The 23,013-nt window shown below is 34.8% G+C and overlaps 2 protein-coding genes across 2 annotated transcripts; both read left to right on the top strand.

Moving 5' to 3' along the window:
* The first annotated feature begins 317 nt into the window (after positions 1-317).
* On the top strand, positions 318-15,652 carry LOC133879243 (protein NRT1/ PTR FAMILY 5.4-like). The gene is made up of 10 exons (XM_062317772.1): positions 318-328; positions 1,061-1,240; positions 1,379-1,562; positions 6,018-6,047; positions 10,075-10,132; positions 10,265-10,482; positions 11,642-11,893; positions 12,562-12,827; positions 14,040-14,377; positions 15,144-15,652. The coding sequence occupies exons 1-10, from the start codon at positions 318-320 to the stop codon at positions 15,650-15,652; spliced, it is 2,046 nt and encodes a 681-aa protein (XP_062173756.1).
* Positions 15,653-17,587: 1,935 nt separating this feature from the next.
* Positions 17,588-22,715, top strand: LOC133879244 (protein NRT1/ PTR FAMILY 5.4-like). Its single transcript, XM_062317773.1, has 5 exons — positions 17,588-17,690; positions 17,789-18,006; positions 18,972-19,223; positions 20,071-20,345; positions 21,830-22,715. Exons 1-5 carry the CDS (start codon positions 17,588-17,590, stop codon positions 22,713-22,715), a joined length of 1,734 nt encoding a protein of 577 aa, XP_062173757.1.
* The last annotated feature ends 298 nt before the right edge of the window (positions 22,716-23,013 follow it).

Genomic DNA, 23,013 nt, shown 5'->3' on the forward strand with positions numbered 1-23,013 from the left:
GTAATATTGTCAAAACATTCATCAAGAGGGTCAGAGACTAAGCAATAACTATGTCACCAAATTTTGCATATCAAGCCTAAATGTGAGGGGATACATAACAAGTCTAGGATTATCAAAGTGTCATAATAAAATTCTCTACAACCCTGGATAAACACCCTATACACCAGTACAAAAATTCCAGCCAAGCCCTGTTAATCTCCTCATAGTGTTCAGCTGTTCATGCAGATAAGTAGCACCCTTAGTGCTACCAATCAGGAGCTGAACCAATTCATCAGTAGTTTGTCTTCTGGGCGGGCCCCAATGCACCATTGTCTAAAATGGGTATGCTGTAAAACATAATTATTTCAGAGTTCCATGACTTGGTAAACAATCACTTTTTAAACATGTCAATATGCATTGAACCCAATCTTTTATAAACCATCAGGTAGATAAGGTAAAAAATATTATTAATGTATATATTAGTAACACAAATTATCACATGTGTTCCATAGTCATAATCGTCATTTATGGCTTATCCATACTTATAGCCAGCTTACAGTGAGATTTGTATGTCCCATGGGACATATGGGTACAAGTCTAGTACAGTAATACCCTAGTGAGATACAATAGCTAGCCACAACTAGTTGTTCGACTGGATACGACCCCAGTGATCCACTAAACTAATGATGTCATAAGGTGTGACTCCACCTTTTGAGTAGGGGTGTAAATCCGAACAGGTTATAACTGGCCGGAAAATTGGTTTCTGGCACTAACGGCTTCGAATAACCGAAAAACTGGATTGGTACCTGGTTTTTAATAACCGGGTACCCGGACCTGGAGCCGGGTATTGGTTTTCAAAACACCCGGTTATAATCGGGTACCCGACTCCGGGTCCATTAACATATTAAAAAAAAAAAAAATTGCCCCCAACCCTTTTACACCCTATTGCTACACCAGCCTACATAGAGACCTTTCGGTCCTTTCCAACTTTTGCCCTAAGCCCTTTTCTCTATAAGGGTAGTTTCCAGACTCTTCTTCGCCTCTTCGTTCTCCTTCACTTCAACTCTTCCTTCTCTTTTAGTTCCCAAGAAAACTTAAAAAAGCCGTACCTCAAAGGAGATGTTGAGGTCGCCAACGGGGATGATGAGACAGTGTGCAAGAGATTGGCACCTGGAGAAAAGTGCAGAGAGCCGGCGTGGTGGTTGAGGGCGGCGAGGCGAGATCCGAAGGGGACTCCGGAGACGTCGTACTGGATGAGCTGGTAGACGTCGACGACGGTGGCGGCGTCGCAGAGCTTGTAAGATTACCTTTGCATTTCGTGTATGAAATGGAGAAATTATGTTGATTTGCTTTCTAGGTTATAGTTTAATTCGGGTGATTGGGTTTGAATTAAGTATAGTGATGGAAATGCTGAAGAAATTAGTGATAAAATACTTGTTACAGAGCTCGACGCATGCCACGAGCACGAAGATGAACGCGATCGCTGCATCGAGTACACTGCCTCTCCTCACCAAAGCTCTCCGCTCCGATTCGGCGATCCCCTCTCTGCCCACAGATCCGCACTTACTCTCACTAAATCTATGGTAATAATCCAAAACTTGTCTAATTGTTTTTTTTTTTTTTTTGATATTTGAATAGTGATTGTTTGGGAGGAAAATTTGGGGTTAGATTACCCTCTGTTTGATTGCCTAGAAACTGAGAAAGTATAGAACAATACTGTACTCGGTCCGGATAATCGGGGTACCCGATTCCGATTCCGGTTACTGAAATTTAATAACCAAGGATCCCGAAACCAGTTCCCAGTTATTACCCAATAACCAAAAACCCGCTTTGAGTTTACACCCCTACCTTTGAGTGGTTGTGCCGATCACATTAGCTTTCAGATCCAGGGTAAATAATACTCTACTCAACAATGAGCCATAATGTCAAGCCCATAGAAATAGTATTCACATGCTCCATACCCTTTACTTATTTTTCTCATGGTGGCTAGGCTATACAAGCAATTCCATTTTATTAACAATGCATATAACTACAAATCACATAGTCATTCATTTTACAAATACATTCATCTTTACTCGAAACTTAGAGTTCACAACATTAATAGTAAACAATTTCATTCGTCTATGAGATGTCCTACGATAAGTAGGCTTTACTAAGTGGTAGTCCTAACTTTAGTCTGTAAAACATATAAATTTCAATATTTTGACCAAATAACAATAGATCAGCACTCGAAGGCCAATCGATCGGTGGTTATCGATATATCAGTACCCGAGCATTGATTGTTCGATGAGTATAATTAGCACAGTACTCGACTATCAATTGATCAATATCGAACAATAATAAATTGATACACTGTTCATTATCTCTTACTTTCGAAAAATCATATTTTTATCATTCATAGGGCCTAGCCTCCAGAGTCTCCAAGACTTTAAAAAACATAATTTTTCACACATAATACTTTTTAAAGCCTAGTCTTAGTGGATTAGCCTTTTTACATCACAAGGGTAAAGTTCTCTCAACTTTCCACTCTCACCGTTATTCTTTCACCTAAAAATGTATTCAACAGTCCAAAACCACAACACCCCCTCCGCCACCCTTTTTTTTTTTTTTTTTTTTTTTTTTTTTTTTTAATGTTATTTTTTATGTTAAGTGTCAATTGAATGTATATTTTATTGATCTTATATGACTTTTTATACATGTGAAAAAAAAAAGTCACCAGGTTTTTAGAAAGTAAATGGATAGAAATATCAAATTGAAAATTTTGTCAAGTACATATATCAATTTTCTCATTTTTAAAAAAGCCCATACACCTTTTAAACAATGCTCCGTTTGTTTCGACGTAAAATGTTTTTCATTGTAAAATATTTTAACAAAATTATTTTTCAGAAAAAATAATTTATCTGAAAATATTTTTCAGGGTTTGGCTCGTACGAAAAAATCACTAACGACGAAAAAATCACTAGTGACAAGATTTTGTCATTGGCTGGCAGGATTCTGGCCCCTTTCATTGGATTCTGGCGATGAAGACTGGAATCCGGCAGTAATGGCTAGATTTCGGCCAGTTTCGTTATAATCTGGGTTGGCCGGATTCTGGTGAAGGTGGCCGGAATCTGACCATTTGTACTGGATTCCAACCAAACTGGTTGGAATCTGGCACAATGTAGTCGGATTTTGGCAAATTGGCTGAATTCCGGTCGTACTGGCTAGATTTTGGCCAATTTAGGATGAACATGGTCTCTGGAATCTAGCGACGGTGGCTGAACGTTGCCGAATTCCAACGGACCAACGCCAAATTTCGGCACCGGCGGATTCTGGCTTGTTTTGCCAGAATCCAGCGGCGGTTGCCGTAGCCGGAATCAGGCAATCGGATACCAAAATTTGGGGACTTTTGGCGATAGTTTCGGGCTATTAACAAACTCCAATGCCCGGCAAAGGCGGATTCCCACAAATGTGCCTTCAAAAATAAAGAATTTAAATCCAAAAAAAAAAAAGATTTACGATTTTTAAAACCGTAAATCGTTTTCCAAAAATTAAAGAAGCTTTTACGGTTAAATTGAAAATGATTTCCGTTGACAATCATTTTCGGTTCCACCAAACACCGAAAAATACATAAAATATTTTCCCGAAAATATTTTACGTCCAAACAAACAGGGCATAAATAGGTAAACCACTTGTGGCAATTACGCATTTAACCCTAAAACTAAAGCAAAACAAGAAGGAATTACACTCATTTGGGGTTAAACAATAGGAGTTTGTCCTTGTAGTTTAACTTTTTTTTTTTTTTCCCCGGTTTTAACTTTTGGGTGCTTTAATGAAAAGTTTCTGGTTTTGAGGTATTGGGGACTGAGATTACTAGATTGGGCTCATTGATCTATTGGTTCTTGTGGGTGTATTTGTTTTGGTTGGTCACCGAACAAAGGGTAGATGGGCACCCTGTAAACATTATGTAGCATGGAGGTTTTTTTTTTTTTTTTTGGATTCAGCATGGAGGTTAACTATTGAAAGATATTGGTCTAAGATATTTGTCTAGTGATAAAACTTATTCCTATATAATTTGATGGATTGGAGGTGATGGGTTGAAGTCTCACCATCGTTGACTATAGAACATAAGGCTCATGTCTCTTATATATCTTGAGGGATCATTTTTCGTATTGCCCACTAATTCGTTTGGCTTCTCTTATTTGATGACCCATCACAATAACGATTAGGATATGAAGTGTCAATATTTGACCTCCACTTATCCTTTTAGCTCATAAAAATGAAGAATATGCATGATTAATGTATTGAAAATTACAGTTACTCCTTCAATTGATCAATTAATTTGTAATGTCCTCTCAAACATTAAAAAGTTGTGATCCACGCATTAGGTGTCAAAGAAGTGTTTAATGTGTTGCTTGAGCAGAGAAAAACACTAGAAAAATGCTTGAAAGAAGAGACTGTGCTCATGCGACGAAAGGAGACTACAAGTGGCATGTGGAGTGGCGTGCTAGGCAAAATGAACTTTTTTCACCACATGAAATTTGTGAGGACTCTAGTCATCTTTATAGCATTATTCGTTTTATTTATAAGAAACTTGTGATAGGTGAATAAGGAATATTCCCATAATGTGTCAAAAATATTCTATCGCAATTATGGTAATATTTTAACATAAGGAATATTCTCATAATATGCACAACATGTAGTGGAATTATACTAGGGTTTTTTTTTTTTTTTTTTTTTTTTTTTTTTTTTTTTTTTTTTTTTGATACATGAAAAACAACTACAAACTAAAGCCAAAGCTAAATTTTAGGCTTAAAGAAAGGAAATTACAACAAATTAGGGTTGGGCAGCCCAACAATAAACATAAAAGAAAGTAATTACGCAGAAGCAATGCATCAAATGAATTACGCGGGCTTATTGATTCTTGGCAAAGATGCCAAGAATCCAAACTACCAATAAAAATGGTTAAAGGTGTATATAGAGTTCAGAAGACCTAAACATCAGTTGAGTAACAATTAATTGTTAAAAAAAATTGGAGTTTGTAATTGTAATTGAACTTTTTGTTTGTTTGTATAACTCTTGGGCGGAAACGGATTCTCTCTATTTCATTTATTTCAAATGAAATTGAGAGGAGACAGTTAGTTCATTTAGGAGGGGTAAGATGGTTATTTTATTTTTTTAGACTATCTTACCCCTCTTGAATACATTCACTGGATTCTCTTCATTTCATTTGAAATGAAGATCTTATTCCCTCTTGGGCTTTGTGCTTTGGATACATGCAGGCCAGATTGGGTTCATTCACTTGTTGGTTTTATAGGTGTATGTTTTGGTCGGTTATTGAATGAAAGGTTGAAGTTTATCATGATTAATATTTTGTTGATCATGGTTAATAGATGGGCCATGATGGAATAAGATTTGCTAATTAGACATAGGCTTCTCATGCTAGAGTGAGAGGTAAACTACCAAAACACATAATAGGTTATTTCATATGGCATGGCAATAAAGCACATTGTGGGTTACATAGGATACTTGTCCGTGGTTGCTCTTCTATTTATGGGCAGACTGGAGTACAGACTGGTTCTAGGGTTTAGTGAAAGATGAATTTTTGTCTTTGGTTTTATTTTGGTTTTTATCTCGAAAAATGCTATCTTTACTTGAAAGTTCATATTTCATAACGCGACAGTAAAAATTATTATTGGATTCAAAATTCAAGGAGTATGCATATGAGAGTGTGCAGTTAAGAGTTTATGTAGCATTTCTCTTTTTTGAATGACAAGAAACTTTGTTTAATTCAATTTATAAAATTGTTATGTGTTCATGTCGATAGTGCGAGAAAATGCAAACTCTAGATTTCTATGTTCTCTCTTTCCAGTTCAAATAATTAAGTAGCAATTTTATTTTTGAACATAAACCTTAGGAAATCATATAAGAAATTGTAGATTTGGTTTGAGGCTCGTTGAGATTGGAATATGAGTCTTGTTTCTTGTTATCAAACATGAGCATCAATTCCAAATGGGTCCGATTACAATTAAAATTGGACACAAGCCAAATCCGAAAAGAGTAATGCTAAAACTTCAACTCTTTTACATGTGTAAGCACATAATTTGTTTTCTAACACCCTTCAATCACACCGACACGTATCGACAAATTGTTAAGAATTATAAGCTGAACATTTTTTTTTTAACAATGAGTCAAGGATTAATTCAAGATTTTTAGGCTCTCTCACCGCCTAAATTGGAAGCAATTTACTCAAATTGGACTCTATTTAAGTTTGAAAATTTTGAGTGTTAAACCAATGCTTATTTTAGAAAGTCTAACACGTAAAATATTTAATTGAAATAAAAGGTAAATGATGAAGACAATGTTCGAATTCAATAATTCTACTCTGATATCATATTAAATTATCACTTATTTCAAAAATTTAAATTGATAAGATCGGAAGAGATGAGCTTAATCGATTAATTAATATTTTAACATTGAAAAGGTTTATACAGTAATTTTCCAATGCCAACTCCATCTGGTTTCTCTAACCCTGAAATTTTTTTCTGTGGGTTCACACTGTTTCCTGGTGGAAGAGTGGAATAGTGGATTGAAGAACCTCTGACTTTGTAGCCCCAAGTTTCATACCTTCTAAGAATCTAAACCATAGTTTTTTTTTTTTTGTTCAAAACTAAATAGTAAGAAGATTCTATTATTTATTTCATGGAGAATAAAATCTAATTGGAGGAAGATAATGCGTGTTGTTATGACTAGCGAGCAATAATGCCTTTGTTATCCAAGGATATATATTTCCTATTATCATTAATCAAGAATTTTTAAAATTCTTGAAGTGTTATATCTTATATGGATCAATTTCATCGTCCATATTATATTTAACAAATTTAATGGTGTATATGTTATCATGTTATATAAAAATTTTAAATAACGCTATTCCATATACATACTTAGATGCAACAAAATAAAATATTGACTGCAAAATAAATTATCTCAATTTTACTCGAAATTTAGAGGATCTTATTCCATAACGTAGATAGCAATATAACATTATAACTAAAAGTTAAGAAATTGAAATGTTTGAGTCTTAGAATACTAATTAAATGGTTAAAATCAATCATTTTCTATTGACCTAAATTTTAGGATAATTGCTGATTTAATATGATATCAAAATAAATGTCATAAATTCGAATATTGTATCAGTCATTCACCTCTAATTTATCTACGTGTTGGACCTCACTTATTAAGGAAGAGTTTTATATATCCCACACGTGAGGAAGAGTATTAGAATATTAATTAAATCATTCAAATCAACTTAAGCTTTTTGGGATAAGTGACGATTTAACGTTGAAGAATATGTTTTCTATATATATATTTTTTTCATGAAACAAATAGCAACTTAAAAACAAAAACCATTTTTGGAGAAAATGACTGAAAATAATAAAATAAAAGACGAAAGATAATCTGTGAAACAAGAAAGAAATTCGTGGTCAACAAGTTGCCTCACTTTACTATCACCATTTTCCTTCTTCAATTAGCTAGCATTGTATGTTAAAATGGAAATAAGAAAGAATTAAGCATCATCATCTTTAATAGTTTTTGTCATTTTGTATATAAAAAGAAAAGCTTAATTAATCCAACTACTACTCGATCTGTGGACAAGGATGCTTCAAATTTCATTGAATTCAAAGAGAAACAGATGTTTCGAAATAAAAATGAGTCAACCACCTTTGATTGAGTGAGAGTGAGATCAGTAAACAAGATGCTTTAATCAATTCAAACAGAAAAAGATGTCTAGAAGTATAAATGAGTGAACCACCTTTGATTGAGTGAGAGTGAGAGTGAGAAACCTGAATTTTTGTTTGTTACTGCAAAGTTAGGTACAAAACCGCCATTGATATCAAGAAAACCCACGTACCATTTAAGAGCCTTTGAAAAGAACCAATATTTAAATGTCTTTGATCATTTACACCCCGCTAGTCAGTTGTTATTTTGGTTAATCGGGATGTTAAAGTGAGGGTAAAAGAAGCTGCATCCGGCTTAACAATTTGAAACAAAATTTGATGAGCTACTGCTACAATGCTCACCAAATTTATATTTTTCAATCTCTAATATTCCCTTTTATCTCGTTAAAGAATAAATAAATTATAAAGAATCCGCATAAACTAGGTAAAGTAAAATCTACTAGCAATGTTTTTAACCTATCATAAAAAAAAAAAAAAAAATCCATCTAATATATTTTCGCTGTACATCTACTTACAATTTTTTTTTGCGAATTAACTATTAAATTTGTGAGAGGCCTACATGTATTGCGTCTCTTAAAAAAAAAGAGAAGATATCATGATCTCTTTTATGTTGACCTTTTTGTTATGCTCGACTCTTCAACTTCATTAACTCATAAGTGGATTGTGATCATATGTGTGAATTAAGTTTTTGAACTATTGCATGATTATGAGTTGAGTTCATAATAGTTTATAATATTGTAACTTATTAATTGGATTCTAATTAAATCAAAACAAATAAGATATATAAACTTTTATTAAATCACTATTTATTCTAGAAATTTGAGTTGATAGAAAATAATTAATTTAATTAATATTTTAATACTTTATTTTACATGTGTGTTGGGGCAATTTCTAGGACCCTTTTCCATGAAGAGTTTAGACCACCAAAGATATCAGATGACGAGGCTAAAACGAAACTTCACTTGAATACGGTTGACTTTTTTCTAAGAAGCAGGAAAAATCGTCAGAGGATCTCTGGTTGGAGCCGAAGATACTCTGATGCTTAAGTTAGCATACTTTATTTTTTTATCAGCATAAAAGTACGAAATTTTCGTTGTGTTTCTTACATTGGTGCCTCCCCTTTATATAATATCTGGATTGCAAAGGGGGTTGATTCCTTCGTCTCACAAATTTTGAAATTGAGAAGGTGATACAACCTTGGATATGACTACATGCCACGTGTCTATAAGGGAAGATTTTTGTAATCTGTGCATAAGGTTTTGGATGGGCTCGAGGTCTACTTGGACTAACGTGACATGTACTTTCCCTGACGTTTTTGTGACTTAAGGGAGGATGATTTGAACGCACCAAGCCCCACTTATAGACGTTTCATTGGTGGTGACAAATAATGGCTATCACAAGAGATGGAATCAAGGGTTATTCCCTCGATCGCTGTAACCATCGATTGGTGGTCCGTTGATCGGTGCGATTTTTGGATACAAGTGAATTGTGCGACCAAATGCTAAGAAAATTGGTTGTTAAGTTCTAATCGCTTGAAGGACTTTGGGCTTGGTCACTAATTATGTGGGTTCAAATGATTTCTTAGTAAGTGTAATCTAACCTATAAAATATTTAATTAATATAAAAAATAAAAACAAAGTTCAAATTCAAAATCAAAAATTTTACTTTAATACTACCGAGCTCATAAATTGTGATTTATCAAACTTAACTGTTCATAAACATGGAAGAATATTCTGCTCAGGCCACCTTTTCCACTCAAGTTCTTTAAAAAACAAAGAGCCTCGAAATAATATTTTTTACAAAGATCTACTGCATGCTTCGAATTGCGTGTAGAATAAAAGTAATGCATTTGTTGGCCTCATGATAAAGTATATATGCTCGCTTTCCTAAGCACTCATAACTCACACTAGCTACTTTTTTTTTTTTTTTTGTTTGTAAATAATGCATATATAATGTCACTTTATTTAAAATATTAATTTATATACCATTATATACACTAAAATTTAATTTAAACCATGAAATAATTCTTTTTCATTTCATGTAAAATGAAAAAAATCCTATAATTCCATGAAGTAGCACTAATTTATAGATCTTTGTTGGTCAATACAATAATAAGTTGATGCTAAGTGAATCATGTTAAAGCTGATTTAGGGAAAAAAAAAAAAAAAAAAGAAAAGAAAAGAAAAGAAGTTAAAGTACCTAGATGCCCTTGGAGAGAATTTCGGGTATATAAAGGCCCCAAAAGCTCAAGAGTGCCCACACATTTTCATCAATCAAACAAACCAATCAAGTCCATTATTTTGCACCTACCAAGTCCATTATTTTGCACCTAGCACCAGAAATGATTGATAGAAGCCTTGAAGATGGCAAAGAGGAGTACTTCACCCAACGAAAACCTTCCAAAGGTGGATGGGACGCCGCCATTTTCATCATCTGTAAGCTGCCGGCCGGGGCCACCAACCTCCTGGCCTCCTCTCTTCATTTCTTCTTAGAACTCATGATCAGCTACTATATATATATATATATATATAGTTTCTTTACTTCGTTTTATTATTATGTGTTTGCAGTCGTTGAAGTGGCGGAGCGATTTGCTTTCTGTGGGCTGGCTAGCAACCTCCTCACGTACCTCACAGATGAACTCCACGAGCCCACCTCCACGGCGGTGAAGATTGTGAACACTTGGGTCGGCGTCTCTTATCTCTTCCCCGTACTTGGAGCCTTCACCGCCGACTCCTTCCTCGGCCGGTTCAGGACCATCCTTGTCGCCTCCATCATTTACTGCACGGTATATATATATAAGTTCTTAAATCTTTCATATCCCATGCACACGGCGTTTTTCTTCTTTCTTTTTCATCATCAGCAAGATACCCTAGCAAAAAAACTTATCTCAATTACTTGTAAACTGAAGGCAACGCCCGATTACAACGATAATATCTTTAGAACGTATAGCATCGCTAACGTTGACTGACTTGATCGAAACTCTCAATGCTAGCTCTAAGCAATATCGCTCGGTCTTTTTCTTGTGTAAGCATGTTGGTTATGGAGGAACCGACTTGAAAAAGAGACATGGAATTTGAGAGATCAGTAGAGACCGAAAGGCGGCCGCCATTCGGTCACAACTATACCGCACAGCAAGCAACCACATGAATTTTGATATATAATTTCATTTTATATTCATGATGATTCGAGACGATCCGAACATAAACACGATATTTAAGGCGAAAAATTCTGTTATATATATATATATATATATATTCATTTTTTCACACGATCGAAATCTAACACCGAAACACAAATTGTCGTCCTAATTCCCTAATCATGAGGGCCTCGCGGTTGCATGAAGTCAGTGCTGACAGCTTCTGGCTAGCTATATATTGCATACAAAACCCAGTCAGATTTTATATATTATATATATATAATGAAAACGAGTGATTATTTGTGTTTTTCTTTTGTTTGTTTTTTTCTACAGGTGTCTTCACTCGGTTGTTGGATGCTATATATGATTCATCTTATAATTTTGAGAGAAAAAGAAAATGTTAAAAGATCTTTGAAATTTACCAACGTTAACACACACTGACTCACATGTACGTCTTCATTGATTATAATTACGTATGGTAAAGCATCTAAAGCAGGCTGCATGGTTTACATGTGTTTAATTAGTATAAGATAGATAATTAAACTTAATTAAAGCACAACATGTGTACCCTTCTACCTCGGCTTTAACGGGGGATTCTTTAACATTGTTTGTTTAAATTGTATGTAATTTGGACATGTTTCATATAAAGAACGTACGTAAGCTGTCTGTAACAGGTAAATTTTACAGTACTTGTTTTCTTTGTGGGTGTTGCCTGAGCAACTAATTACAAGAGATTTTTAGCCGTTCCAAAGTAAAACGAGACATATATTTGTAGTCTTTAATGTTGTTAATTTAATGTACGTTGCAGGGAATTGTTTTGTTGACACTATCGGTTTCGGTATTACCTTTGCATGATCGGAAAGCAATATTTTTCATAGCGCTTTACATAATAGCTGTAGGCGAAGGCGGCCACAAGCCATGCGTGCAAACCTTTGCGGCCGATCAGTTCGACGAGAACTTGCCGGAGGAGAAGAAGGCAAAGAGCTCATTCTTCAACTGGTGGTACGCCGGGATAATGGTTGGCGCCACTTCTTCCACACTAGCGGTAGTATACATCGAGGTACATAATTCCCATATTATTTTTTTACCTCAATATATATCTTAATTCAACTTTCATATATATATATATATATATATATATATATATATATATATATATATATATATATATATATATATATATATAAACATAAATTTGACCACAAAATTAAAAGAATAAAACAAAATTCTTTAAAAAAAGATGCAGAAATCATTCCAAATCCTTATAATTGCGAGTAATTGATCTTTTAGGATTTGACTTTAGAGTGAGATTAATTTGATCGATGTAACACTTTGAAACATTATTTAAAAATAAAAAACTTAAATCTAATATTTTTTACTTAATAATATGATATTAGCTATTAAATCTTGCATGTGTCCCGGGATGGAATCGGGGCTAGGAAGCCTAAAAATTAGACTTGACCCTTATAAAAATTAAGTTTGATCCCTCAACATTCATGCTCTATCCCGATGGAATTTTTTGATTTCTTCTATCAATAATTTTCTAAACACATTTGATAATTAAGTATATTATTTAAAAATAAATATTACTTTTAACACTTATTTATTACACCTATTTTATACCGATCAAGATAAATATTTTAAGTTTTTTTTTTTTTTTGGTCGGGTGCAAAGAATATCAGTAAATTAAGTCTAAAGTCTTGATTTTGTTACATTGTGTATATATAGGATAATATCAGTTGGGCGGCTGGGTTTGGAGCCTTGGCGGCAGCGTTGGCGGTGTCACTGGCAATATTTCTGCTAGGAATTAAGAGGTACAGGAAGCAGGGTCCTCTGGGGAGCCCCTTCACTTCGGTGGCTCAGGTGGTTGTGGCGGCGGCACGCAAGTGGCGCATGGACAAGACAAGCCGCGTTTGTTGTGAAGATCAGAGAAGTGGGGTCTACGAAGATGGTCAACCCAAGGCTAGGACTTTGGCCCATACCGATCAGTTGAGGTTCGTGCCATTTCTAATCAGTGCGCTGCATGTGGGTCCTATGGACTGGACCCCAATGTGATCCTTCTTATTTATGATTTATCTTTATGGTAGCTAGCTCGGTGTGGGTTCTCAACTTCTCATTCAATACGTACACATGTCAATGTCAAATAATAAATTTGAAAAATAAAAGTTTACATCTAAATTTAAATCTATTATATATATATATATATATATAAATACGTCAGTTTTATATGTATTTTAAAAAATGTAAGTAAGAATTACATATTTTTATTAATTTTATTAAAAACATATGTTTACATTATATACTCTAAATACAAAAGTTTATTAGACTGAATTAAAAAAAATACTTTCAACTTAATTTAGAGGAAAATAATGGCACTTTAAGGGTGTTTATTTTATTTTATTTTTTAATTTAGGATAGTAAAGAAGCCGATTAACTAACCAATATGAGTAAGAACCATGGGGGCTCTCATTTGAATTTTTTTCTTAAAATATGAGTACTGCTATTTCTATCCATTTTATACTTGCTAATTTAACGTGTTTTAAGTGATTTATTATTCAGTTATTTAAATAAAATAAAATAAAGACTACTTAAAATATGCCATGCATGTTAATTAATATCAAATGAATATGAAGATTAGGGCATGTCTGGGTGAAAAAAATTCAAATACGTACTGTTTTTTAAATATTAAATTCTACTAAGATTTTATCCAACTTTTTTTATTTTTTATAAATTGTCTCATATTATTAAACCATTTAAACATAATTTCAAAAAATAAATTCTCTCGATATTCATAATTTTTTAAAAAATTGCACACTCAATCGAGCCCTTAAACATCTCTCTCTCTCTCTCTCTCTCTCTCTCTCTCTATATATATATATATATATATATATATATATATATATATATATATATATATATATTTGAATTTGAAAATTGAGTTTAACTTTTCGACCATATTTAAAAATAGATATTAGTTACTATTATGAGTAATGCTACATATCATCCATTTATCCTCATTTTGTTCCCTCAAAATTGATGTGGCTCTTAAAATCACCATTGGATCAAAATCTAATAATGATCTATTATAAATTCAATGGTGATTTTAAGAGCTGCATCAATTTTAGGAGGATAAAAAGAAGATAAGGGGATGATATGTAGCATTACTCTACAATTATATGCATGTGATATTATGAAAACTAGTGCAGATTTTTGGACAAGGCAACGATCATAGACAACATTGATGCAACAAGAGAAAGCAGAAATCCATGGAGGCTATGCTCACTAAATCAAGTGGAAGAAGTGAAGCTCGTCCTCCGCCTCATCCCCATATGGTTGACCTCCTTAATGTTTGCCGTTGTGGCAACCAATTTCCAGACCTACTTCACCAAGCAAGGCAGCACAATGATCCGATCACTCGGGCCGCACTTCCAACTTCCCGCAGCATCGCTCCAAGCCCTTCTTGGCATCACTATCATGATCGCCATTCCGGTGTACGACCGAATCTTCGTCCCAATAACTAGAAGATTCACCGGTCACCTATCAGGTATATATGGTTAAATGATCATCACTCGTCTCAACCTCGGCCCCAACATGTTACAATATTTAATTAAAATAAGTGATGAATTAAGGGGATTTGATTCTTGTACTACACCATCACAATAAGTGTACAACAACCCCTCATATGAGGGTGAACTCCAGTGTGTGGGACCCACCCTCATGTGAGGGGTTGTTGTACAGTTGTTGTATTGGTGTTGTAAATCTAACATTTTCCTGAATTAAGATGTACAATATTATAAAAGGATGGTCATTTAACTTAATAATTGCTAACTGCATGAGTTGATGGTTGGCTTTTTCCAACTAACCGCTTGGGTGGTGCGATTAGCAGCAGTAGGGTATATTTTATATAGATGCGGTTAATAACTCAAGTTGTCAGTAAAATGACGTCGTTTTGGTTAAGGGTTTTGTACCAAAACAATAAAATAGGCTTAAAACAGTCCTAAAACCACCTAAAACATATCATAAAAAGAGGCACGAAACAACAAAATAGGCCCATACTTGACAAACACTTACTTCGGTGCGGTTTGAGCATAAATAACGACTAACCGTTCAAAATTGATAACCGCTTAAAGCAATGTGATTAGCAGTTAGAGATAATAACCACCGGCCGCCTGTACAACTTTAAGGTAAATGATGGAGATAATGTTTGAATTTAATATCTTTGATTTTGATATCATATTAAATTATAAGTAGTCCCAAAAGTTTAAGAGGATAAAAGTAAATAAATTTAATCCTTTAATTTATTATACCAGGTATAACTTTGCTGCAAAGGATAGGCATCGGTCTATTCTTGTCATTGCTTAACATGGTGGTGTCAGCTTTGGTAGAGGCCAAAAGGGTCGGCGTGGCGAAAGAATACAACATCTTGGACAACCCGAAAGCAACAGTTCCGATGAGCGTGTGGTGGCTGCTTCCACAATACATATTGTGTGGGTTGTCCGACGTGTTCACATTTGTTGGGCTACAAGAGTTGTTCTACGATCAAATGCCGGAGTCGATGAGAAGCTTGGGAGCAGCAGGATACGTTAGCGTCGTAGGCGTTGGGAGCTTCGTTAGCAGTGCTGTTATATCGACTGTGGAGGCAATCAGCTCGAGCTGTGGCGAAGAATGGCTTGGTGACAATCTTAACCGTGCACACCTTGATTACTTCTACTTGGTGCTGGCTGGGTTGAGTGCTTTGAATTTGTGTGTTTATGTGTGGGTTGCTAAGTGTTTTGTGTACAAAAAAGTTGAAGGGGATGATGATGATATACACGCATAAAAGGAGCAGTAATTGAATGTGTACGTACCTTGATGGAAATGATATATGCGTGATATTCCAAAAACTCCAATTAAATGAAGAAAGTGTTACGTTTTATATATGTTTTCTTCCCTGTTTAATTGGATTGGATATTGGAAAGCAAACGGTGTTTATGTTTTCTGTATCTCTTATAAACATGCATATGCATGTTTATGGACTATGCATGTTTATGGACTATGCATGTTTATGGACTATATGTGTTAAGATCTTATATAAGTGTTTTATATGGCTTAGGTGTAATCTTAATTATATATATATTGGAAAGTAAACGGTGTTTATGTTTTCTGTATCTCTTATAAACATGCATATGCATGTTTACGGACTATGCATGTTTATGGACTATATATGTTATGATCTTATATAAGTGTTCTATATGGCTTAAGTGTAATTTTAATTATATATATATAAAAGTTTATAAGTCGGTTTTTAAGGGTGATCAGTTCTACGTACTTGAGGTTTGTATCATTTGGTATTAAAGCCAGCCACTATAAGTACGTCGAGCATAAAATCAGGCACAGTTCGTTGAGTATAGGATCGAATGAGTAGCGACTTTTTGATTGAGTCACGAAAGAGGCGACCTATAGGCTGGATTAAAATGTCTTATCATTATGTATGAGCATATTATTAAGTCATTGAAAATTGATAGATGAGTGAGACCACCAAAAAAGAATAGTGGGTTCTCATTTTCACTTCCAATTAACAAAGAACAAATGATAAGAAATAATTAATGAATGTAATTAAACATTTTAATTTTATTAATATTCTAATACTCTTCTTTACGTGATGATTTAATTTATTTTTTTATAAGAGAGATCTAACATGTCATATATTTAACTAAAATGAAAAAAAAAAAAACCTTAGAATTAGAATGTAAACTCAAAGACCTGTGGTTAATACCATATTAAACATTCATTTATTAAAAAAGAAAATATGAATTAGAAGAACATTAGAACATGATGTCAATTAATGTGAATATAAATACCTCTTGTCATTTTGTGTAATAAGCAGAAAAATCTTCAACAACTTCCATCCTTTTGAGGATGCTTTAAATGGGAGTGAGGTTCTTGCATGCATCTACCCTTTTCACGCTTGGGGGGAGGGGGGGTTTGAACCTGTGAGGGAAGTATTTACTTTTTACTGCAAACCAGGGAGACCACTCTAAAGTTAAACACAGTGATATAGAGGCACATATACAGCACATGCACCCACGTGTCAAATTCTATGGTGGAGAGCATGAGAAACATGACAAGTTGCCCTGCTCCTTCTCTTTTTGACTTGTCCTGTGAGGGTGGCCGACTACTTCTTGGGACGATCATTCTGGAGCCACATTAATCCCAACGTGTAGGGAGGAAGTGTGACCACCCTTAGTAGCAGAGAATGACCTATATATATTACCCTAGCCAGTAGTCATTTCATGACTAAACACTTCTTTAAAAAGATAAAACGACATTCGACCACTCTTCAAGGAGGTGATTAATCATCTAAGGAGTGGTCGAGTCACAATTTTAGTTTGTTTATTTGTTTTCTAAGGCTTATGGGACTTAATCTAGATTATTTGTTTTGAAAGAACTAGCTGAATTTTTGAAATGGTAGCTCCTACAATTCCTACAATTCTTGGAATTGCTAGAATCTCAATTCATTTGTATTAGTTGTCTAATTAATGACTCCAAGAACAGCTAAAAACTTACTGAATTACCATAGTAGATATAGTACTAGATACCGTTTGAAGTACCCAAATAAACTCCAAAGAAGAAATTAATTAAGTGATAATAATGAATTTCATACATATAAAAGTAGACCCAAATGCACAAGAAGCACCATCAAACTTTTTGTAGTACTGAAGTCCAAATCTTCACATAAACTCTCCACTGGTAAACTCTCTTAGCAGCACCAGTCATGGCTGATAATCATGGTCAACATGATAGAGATACCGACAAGAAGGTCTCTACACAACAAAAACCCACCAAGGGTGGTTGGAACGCCGCTATATTCATCATCTGTAAGCCAACCTCCTCCTCCTCCTCCTCCCTCCGGCCACCTCCTTGATCAATAATCTTCATCTTTGACCTTCTTTTTCACTTGATCTTCTGATTGCAGTTGTTGAGGTGGCTGAGCGATTTGCCTTCTTTGGCATGATGGGGAACCTCATCACATACCTCACAAACGAACTCCACGAGCCGACTCCTACAGCGGCAAAAGATGTCAACATGTGGGTTGGTATGTCGTGTGTCTTGTCGATATTTGGAGCCTTCATTGCTGATTCCTTCCTCGGTCGCTTCAAGACCATCCTTTTCTCCTCCATCATTTATCTTCTGGTACAATAATCTCTCGCCTTGTTTCTCTTCCATTTTCTTCCATACAAAACCTTCATGCATGCTTTATGACATAGGATCTCGTTCTAAAATTACGGAATTCAAGCTGTTCCTAGAATCGAACCGCTTGTAAAATGCAATCTATTAAACAGATAACATACTTTGTGGCATAACATCAGGGATGGTAAGTGAAATTTTCTCGATATATTTTCACCAAGTTGGTGCTCTCAATATGTTTTGGTTTTACGAAGAAAAAACATTAAGAAAACTTCACTTACCATTGGCCTCTAATTTTTCACAACTTTTACAATCATAATCTTAAATTTTAAAAAATGTCAATTTAGTGTATCAATTTTTCAATTTCACTATTTCGTTAAGATTTTCTGTTAAATCCTGTCAAAATTTTCAAAATACCTTCTTTTTTTTTTTTTAAAATTTTTTTTTTCAATGATTCGCATGGGTATTTTTACAAATTCTGTTAAATCCTAACCAACACCTAACTCCTTACAATTTTTTTTTTTTATTTTTTTTTCTTCTTAAAATTATGGGTATTTTAGAAATTTTGATACCCGGCCTTTGGTTATGATTTAATGAAAAATTCTAAAGGAGAGATAAAATTGAAAAAAATTAAAAAATGCATACATTAAATTTACATTTTTTTTTTAAGTTATGTTTATGATCGTAAAAATGATGAAAAATTCGAGATATATAGTAAGCGAAAGTTTTCAGATAAGCTTTTCTGAAAAAGTAAAGAAAGCTGCCTTGAAAGCATGCCTAAAAAGCATATATATGCCATCTTCTTAACGTAAGCACCTTTTCAAGCCGACTGAAATAGCCTGAATTTCGTAATTTTAAAATCTAGAAGAATCCTATTCTGCTTAATTTGTGTGTGCGTGGGTGTGTTTGTGCATGTATATATAGTACGTTTATCTAAGGCCTTGTGTTCGTGGCTTTTATATATGTTGCAGGGAATGGTTTTGTTGACACTGTCGGTCTCAGTAATTCCTCTGCATTATCGTAAAGAAATGTTCTTTACAGCGCTTTACATATTAACAGTCGGCGAAGGCGGGCACAAGCCATGCGTGCAAACCTTCGCGGCGGACCAATTTGACGAGGACTCTGAAGAGGATAGGAAGGCCAAGAGCTCATTCTTCAACTGGTGGTATTTGGGAATAATAGTTGGCTCCACTTCTGCCATCCTGGTCGTAATATACGTGGAGGTATAAAATAAACATTTGTTTGGCTTCTTTTACTATAATTTTCTTAAAAACTTCGCGCGTTTTGTGGTTGATACGATAAGTGTCGTGACCTTAGTTTGTAAGGAACTTAAATATATAGTAAATGGATCAAAATCCCTTAGAATTTAAAACAAAAAAACCACGGAACTTAAGCACTTCCTTGCATCAAATGGCTTGAAAAATTCCACCTACCCCACTCCCGTCTCACTGGAATGACGTGACAATGTCAATTAATCATTGGATCGACTCTTGTTGAAAAGGATTAGGCTTATGTGCTTTTAAAAAAATTACATCCATCTACGCTTTTTAAGGGTTTAGACTTAATTTTGCTTTCTCTCTTTCGCATGGAATACTTGCATTATTAGTCTATGTGGTTGACCTAATTAAATTACAAATCGTTCTTTCTGGTATCAAAATTAATTCAGAGATTCCTATGGTTGGGATAATTTACAAATCATCATCTGGAGTCAAATTCCATTAAAAAATTTGGCTGATTCCATTTGGTGTCACTTTACCACCAATAAGATGACGACACGTGTCGATCATAATAAAAAATTTAGGTCAACCACATGCTAGGGACCAGTGGTGCAATTTTTTATTTTTTATTTAAAAACTATGGCACCCGTAAGCCTAATCTTGTTAACAAAGGGCACTACCAAATTAATCAGCCTAGTGAAAAAAAACGTGTAATATATAACATTTATTATTTATTCATAGTTTTTGAATTGATAGGTCCAGTACTTACCATTGAAATCCAAATCAATTGTTGTGATATGAAAGAAATTTGAGAAAATTCTAATCCTTGTTTATACTCGATCTATGCATACAGGACAATGTTGGTTGGGCCGTAGGATTTGGAATTTTGTTAGCAGCATTGGCGGTGTCACTAGCAATATTTTTGCTAGGAATGAAGAGGTACAGGAAGCATGGCCCCCTAGGGAGCCCACTCACTACGGTGGCGCAGGTGCTTGTGGCGGCAGCTCGGAAGTGGCGCGTGAATGAGACGCGCGGCGGTTGTGGTGTTTTTCAAGGAGATGAGAGGGATGGGCCCAACCGGGCTGGTAACTCTAAGGCTCGGACTATGGCTCGTACTAATCAATTGAGGTATATATGTTTCTTTTCAATGGGTACTGTACTCATATTGTTCTATGGTCCAAAGAATGAAAAAAAGAAAAAGAAAACTGATAGGGTTCACTAAATTTGCTTTGGTAGATGAGCCCCATATTATTTCTTTCGCATTTGTTGTGGTGGTAACGTATTAAAGATAAAGCAGGGTAATGAATCACGAGCTTCAGTCAAATATGGAAAATGTTTGGGTATAACCTCTAGTTTAAAAATTGACGTGGCAGTTTAATTATATGACATTTTCATATTAGTCATGATTAAATTTAATTGTTTAGTGGCTCGCATGTAAGTGTCACGTGATCTTACAAATTGATGTGATAATCCACATGACATTGCCGCATTAGCCAAAATAAAATTTAATTGTTTAATGGCTGATGTGATAGTATGCCAATTGGAGTACTGTCACGTCAATTTATAAAAAAACTTATGCTAAAAGTTATAATATCCTTAACAAGATTCGTCAAATATCTCTCTTTATATATATAAGAGTACAATGCTAATGTGGTAGTCTCAACTAATCATTGATTTTATTATTTTTTAAGTAAGGATGGATTAAAAATTGGCTAAGATTGCCATATCAACATTTTAGAATAATTATAAGATAAAAATATAATTTATAACATTACGGTATTCTGTTAATTAATTACTTCATTCGATCAATTGGAAAGTCCCTTAAACGCCATGAAGTTATATATTGACAAGCTAATTCACCTCAAACCACAGTTTGTGTTCACTGGTATTGCCTTGTAGCCCTGAACTTTTTATGATTATTCATCACCTTCTAGCTAGGGCAATGTATACTTCGATTCAAATTAGGAATCGCCCTTATCAATTTATAAGAGAGCGATCTGTCTTTTGAAAATTAAAATTTCTAATTTAGTTTTCATTAGTATGAAGGCCATTAACACTACTTTCTTATGTACTAGCTAGTGCAAAATGGTCTATGTATTGGTTTCCATCCCTAAGGAATGAAAGGCTTTTAGACTATGGCCATAAAGGGAGTATTTAAAAGGGAGTGCGGTTGGGGTTATTATAATTTTTAATTACTATAATGTGAATTTAACATGAAAGTCACTAAACAATTAAATTTATCAATTAAGTTCGGTTGCTTAATTTTTAAATGTCATGAGTTTGTAATGGAATTATTTAAGCGTTTTTCTTTGAAATTAAAGGACTCTAGAATGCCACATTTATTTATTTATTTCTTCCTTAATTAATTATGCTGTAGTGCTAACTGGACTGCGCATAGACTCACCAGATGAACCGCCTCCTATTGGAAGCATTCATACCACATCCCTAGAGTGACACTTATTATACTGCCTATTTTGTAGAGAATTAACAAATTTATTGCCCTAATAGGCTTGCTTGTTCTTATTCCTTTCCCTGAACTTGATCTTAATTCTTATCGTGTGTTACTTTCTTCTTTCTAATTCTCTTACTAGTACGTTACAAATTAAGTGCAGATTTTTGGACAAGGCAATGATAATTGACAACATCGACACCATGAGAAAAACCAGAGATCCTTGGAGGCTATGCTCTTTAAATCAGGTGGAACAAGTGAAGCTTGTCTTGCGCCTTATACCCATATGGCTAACTTGCTTGATGTTCCCAATAGTCATATCTCAAGTCCAAACCCAGTTCACCAAGCAAGGCAGCACAATGATCAGATCAATCGGACCCCATTTCAACGTTTCCCCAGCATCACTTCAAGCCATTGTTGGCCTCACAATTCTCATCACCATACCAATCTATGACAGAATTCTTGTTCCCTGGGCTAGAAAATTCACAGGACACCCATCTGGGATAACTTCACTACAAAGAATAGGCATCGGTCTATTTCTAACCATTCTTATCATGGTGGTGTCAGCTCTAGTAGAAGCCAGAAGGATTAGCATTGTAAAACACCATAATCTCATGGAAAACCCTAAAGCAATAGTTCCAATGAAGCTGTGGTGGCTGCTACCACAATACATGCTTTGTGGTTGGGCAGATATGTTCACGTTTGTTGGGCAACAAGAGCTGTTCTATGACCAAATGCCGGAGTCAATGAGAAGCTTAGGAGCAGCACTTTACCTCAGTGTTTTTGGAGTGGGATCTTTCCTTAGCAGTGCTGTTATTTGTGTGGTTCAGGCGATTAGTTCAAGGTGTGGTGGCCGTGAAGAGTGGCTTGGTGACAATCTCAACCGCGCACACCTTGATTACTTCTACTTGGTGCTGGCTGGGTTGAGTGCTTTGAATTTGTGCGTTTATGTGTGGGTTGCTAAGCGTTTTGTGTACAAAAAGGTCGAGGGGGATGAATCGGATCATGATGTTGGAGGAGAGAAAGAGCTGAGAGTTATCAATATGTAGCTTGATGGGGAGACATATATGAGACCACAGGGCCATGTGTGGTGTCTCTAGGACGTACAGTTGATATGTATATAGTATCACCAAACTCCCAACAATTAAAGTACATGCATCTTACTTTAAATGGGGGTGTATGTATTGTGAGAGAGGCTATTTCGGGTACTTTTATACGATTGTATACGATCATGATGATGTATGTGATAGTGAAAATTAGTCACTATTTTCTTTTTGTTTTTGTTTTCAACAAGCCCTTGTTGATTCAAAGGCAGTTTTTTATTGCCATGTCATTCAAGTTGTATGA

Source organism: Alnus glutinosa, chromosome 10 (genome assembly GCF_958979055.1).
Source record: "Alnus glutinosa chromosome 10, dhAlnGlut1.1, whole genome shotgun sequence".
Lineage (NCBI taxonomy): Eukaryota > Viridiplantae > Streptophyta > Magnoliopsida > Fagales > Betulaceae > Alnus > Alnus glutinosa.

Bases quoted from the DNA above. Each gene is read 5' to 3' on its own strand.
- LOC133879243 (XM_062317772.1), top strand. The intron at 1,241-1,378 runs GTAGACGTCGAC...AATTAAGTATAG, and splicing joins ACGTCGTACTGGATGAGCTG to TGATGGAAATGCTGAAGAAA. The intron at 1,563-6,017 runs GTAATAATCCAA...AAATCCGAAAAG, and splicing joins TTACTCTCACTAAATCTATG to AGTAATGCTAAAACTTCAAC.
- LOC133879244 (XM_062317773.1), top strand. From the start codon at position 17,588: ATGGCTGATAATCATGGTCAACATGATAGAGATACCGACAAGAAGGTC. The intron at 17,691-17,788 runs GTAAGCCAACCT...TTCTGATTGCAG, and splicing joins CGCCGCTATATTCATCATCT to TTGTTGAGGTGGCTGAGCGA. The intron at 18,007-18,971 runs GTACAATAATCT...TATATGTTGCAG, and splicing joins CCTCCATCATTTATCTTCTG to GGAATGGTTTTGTTGACACT.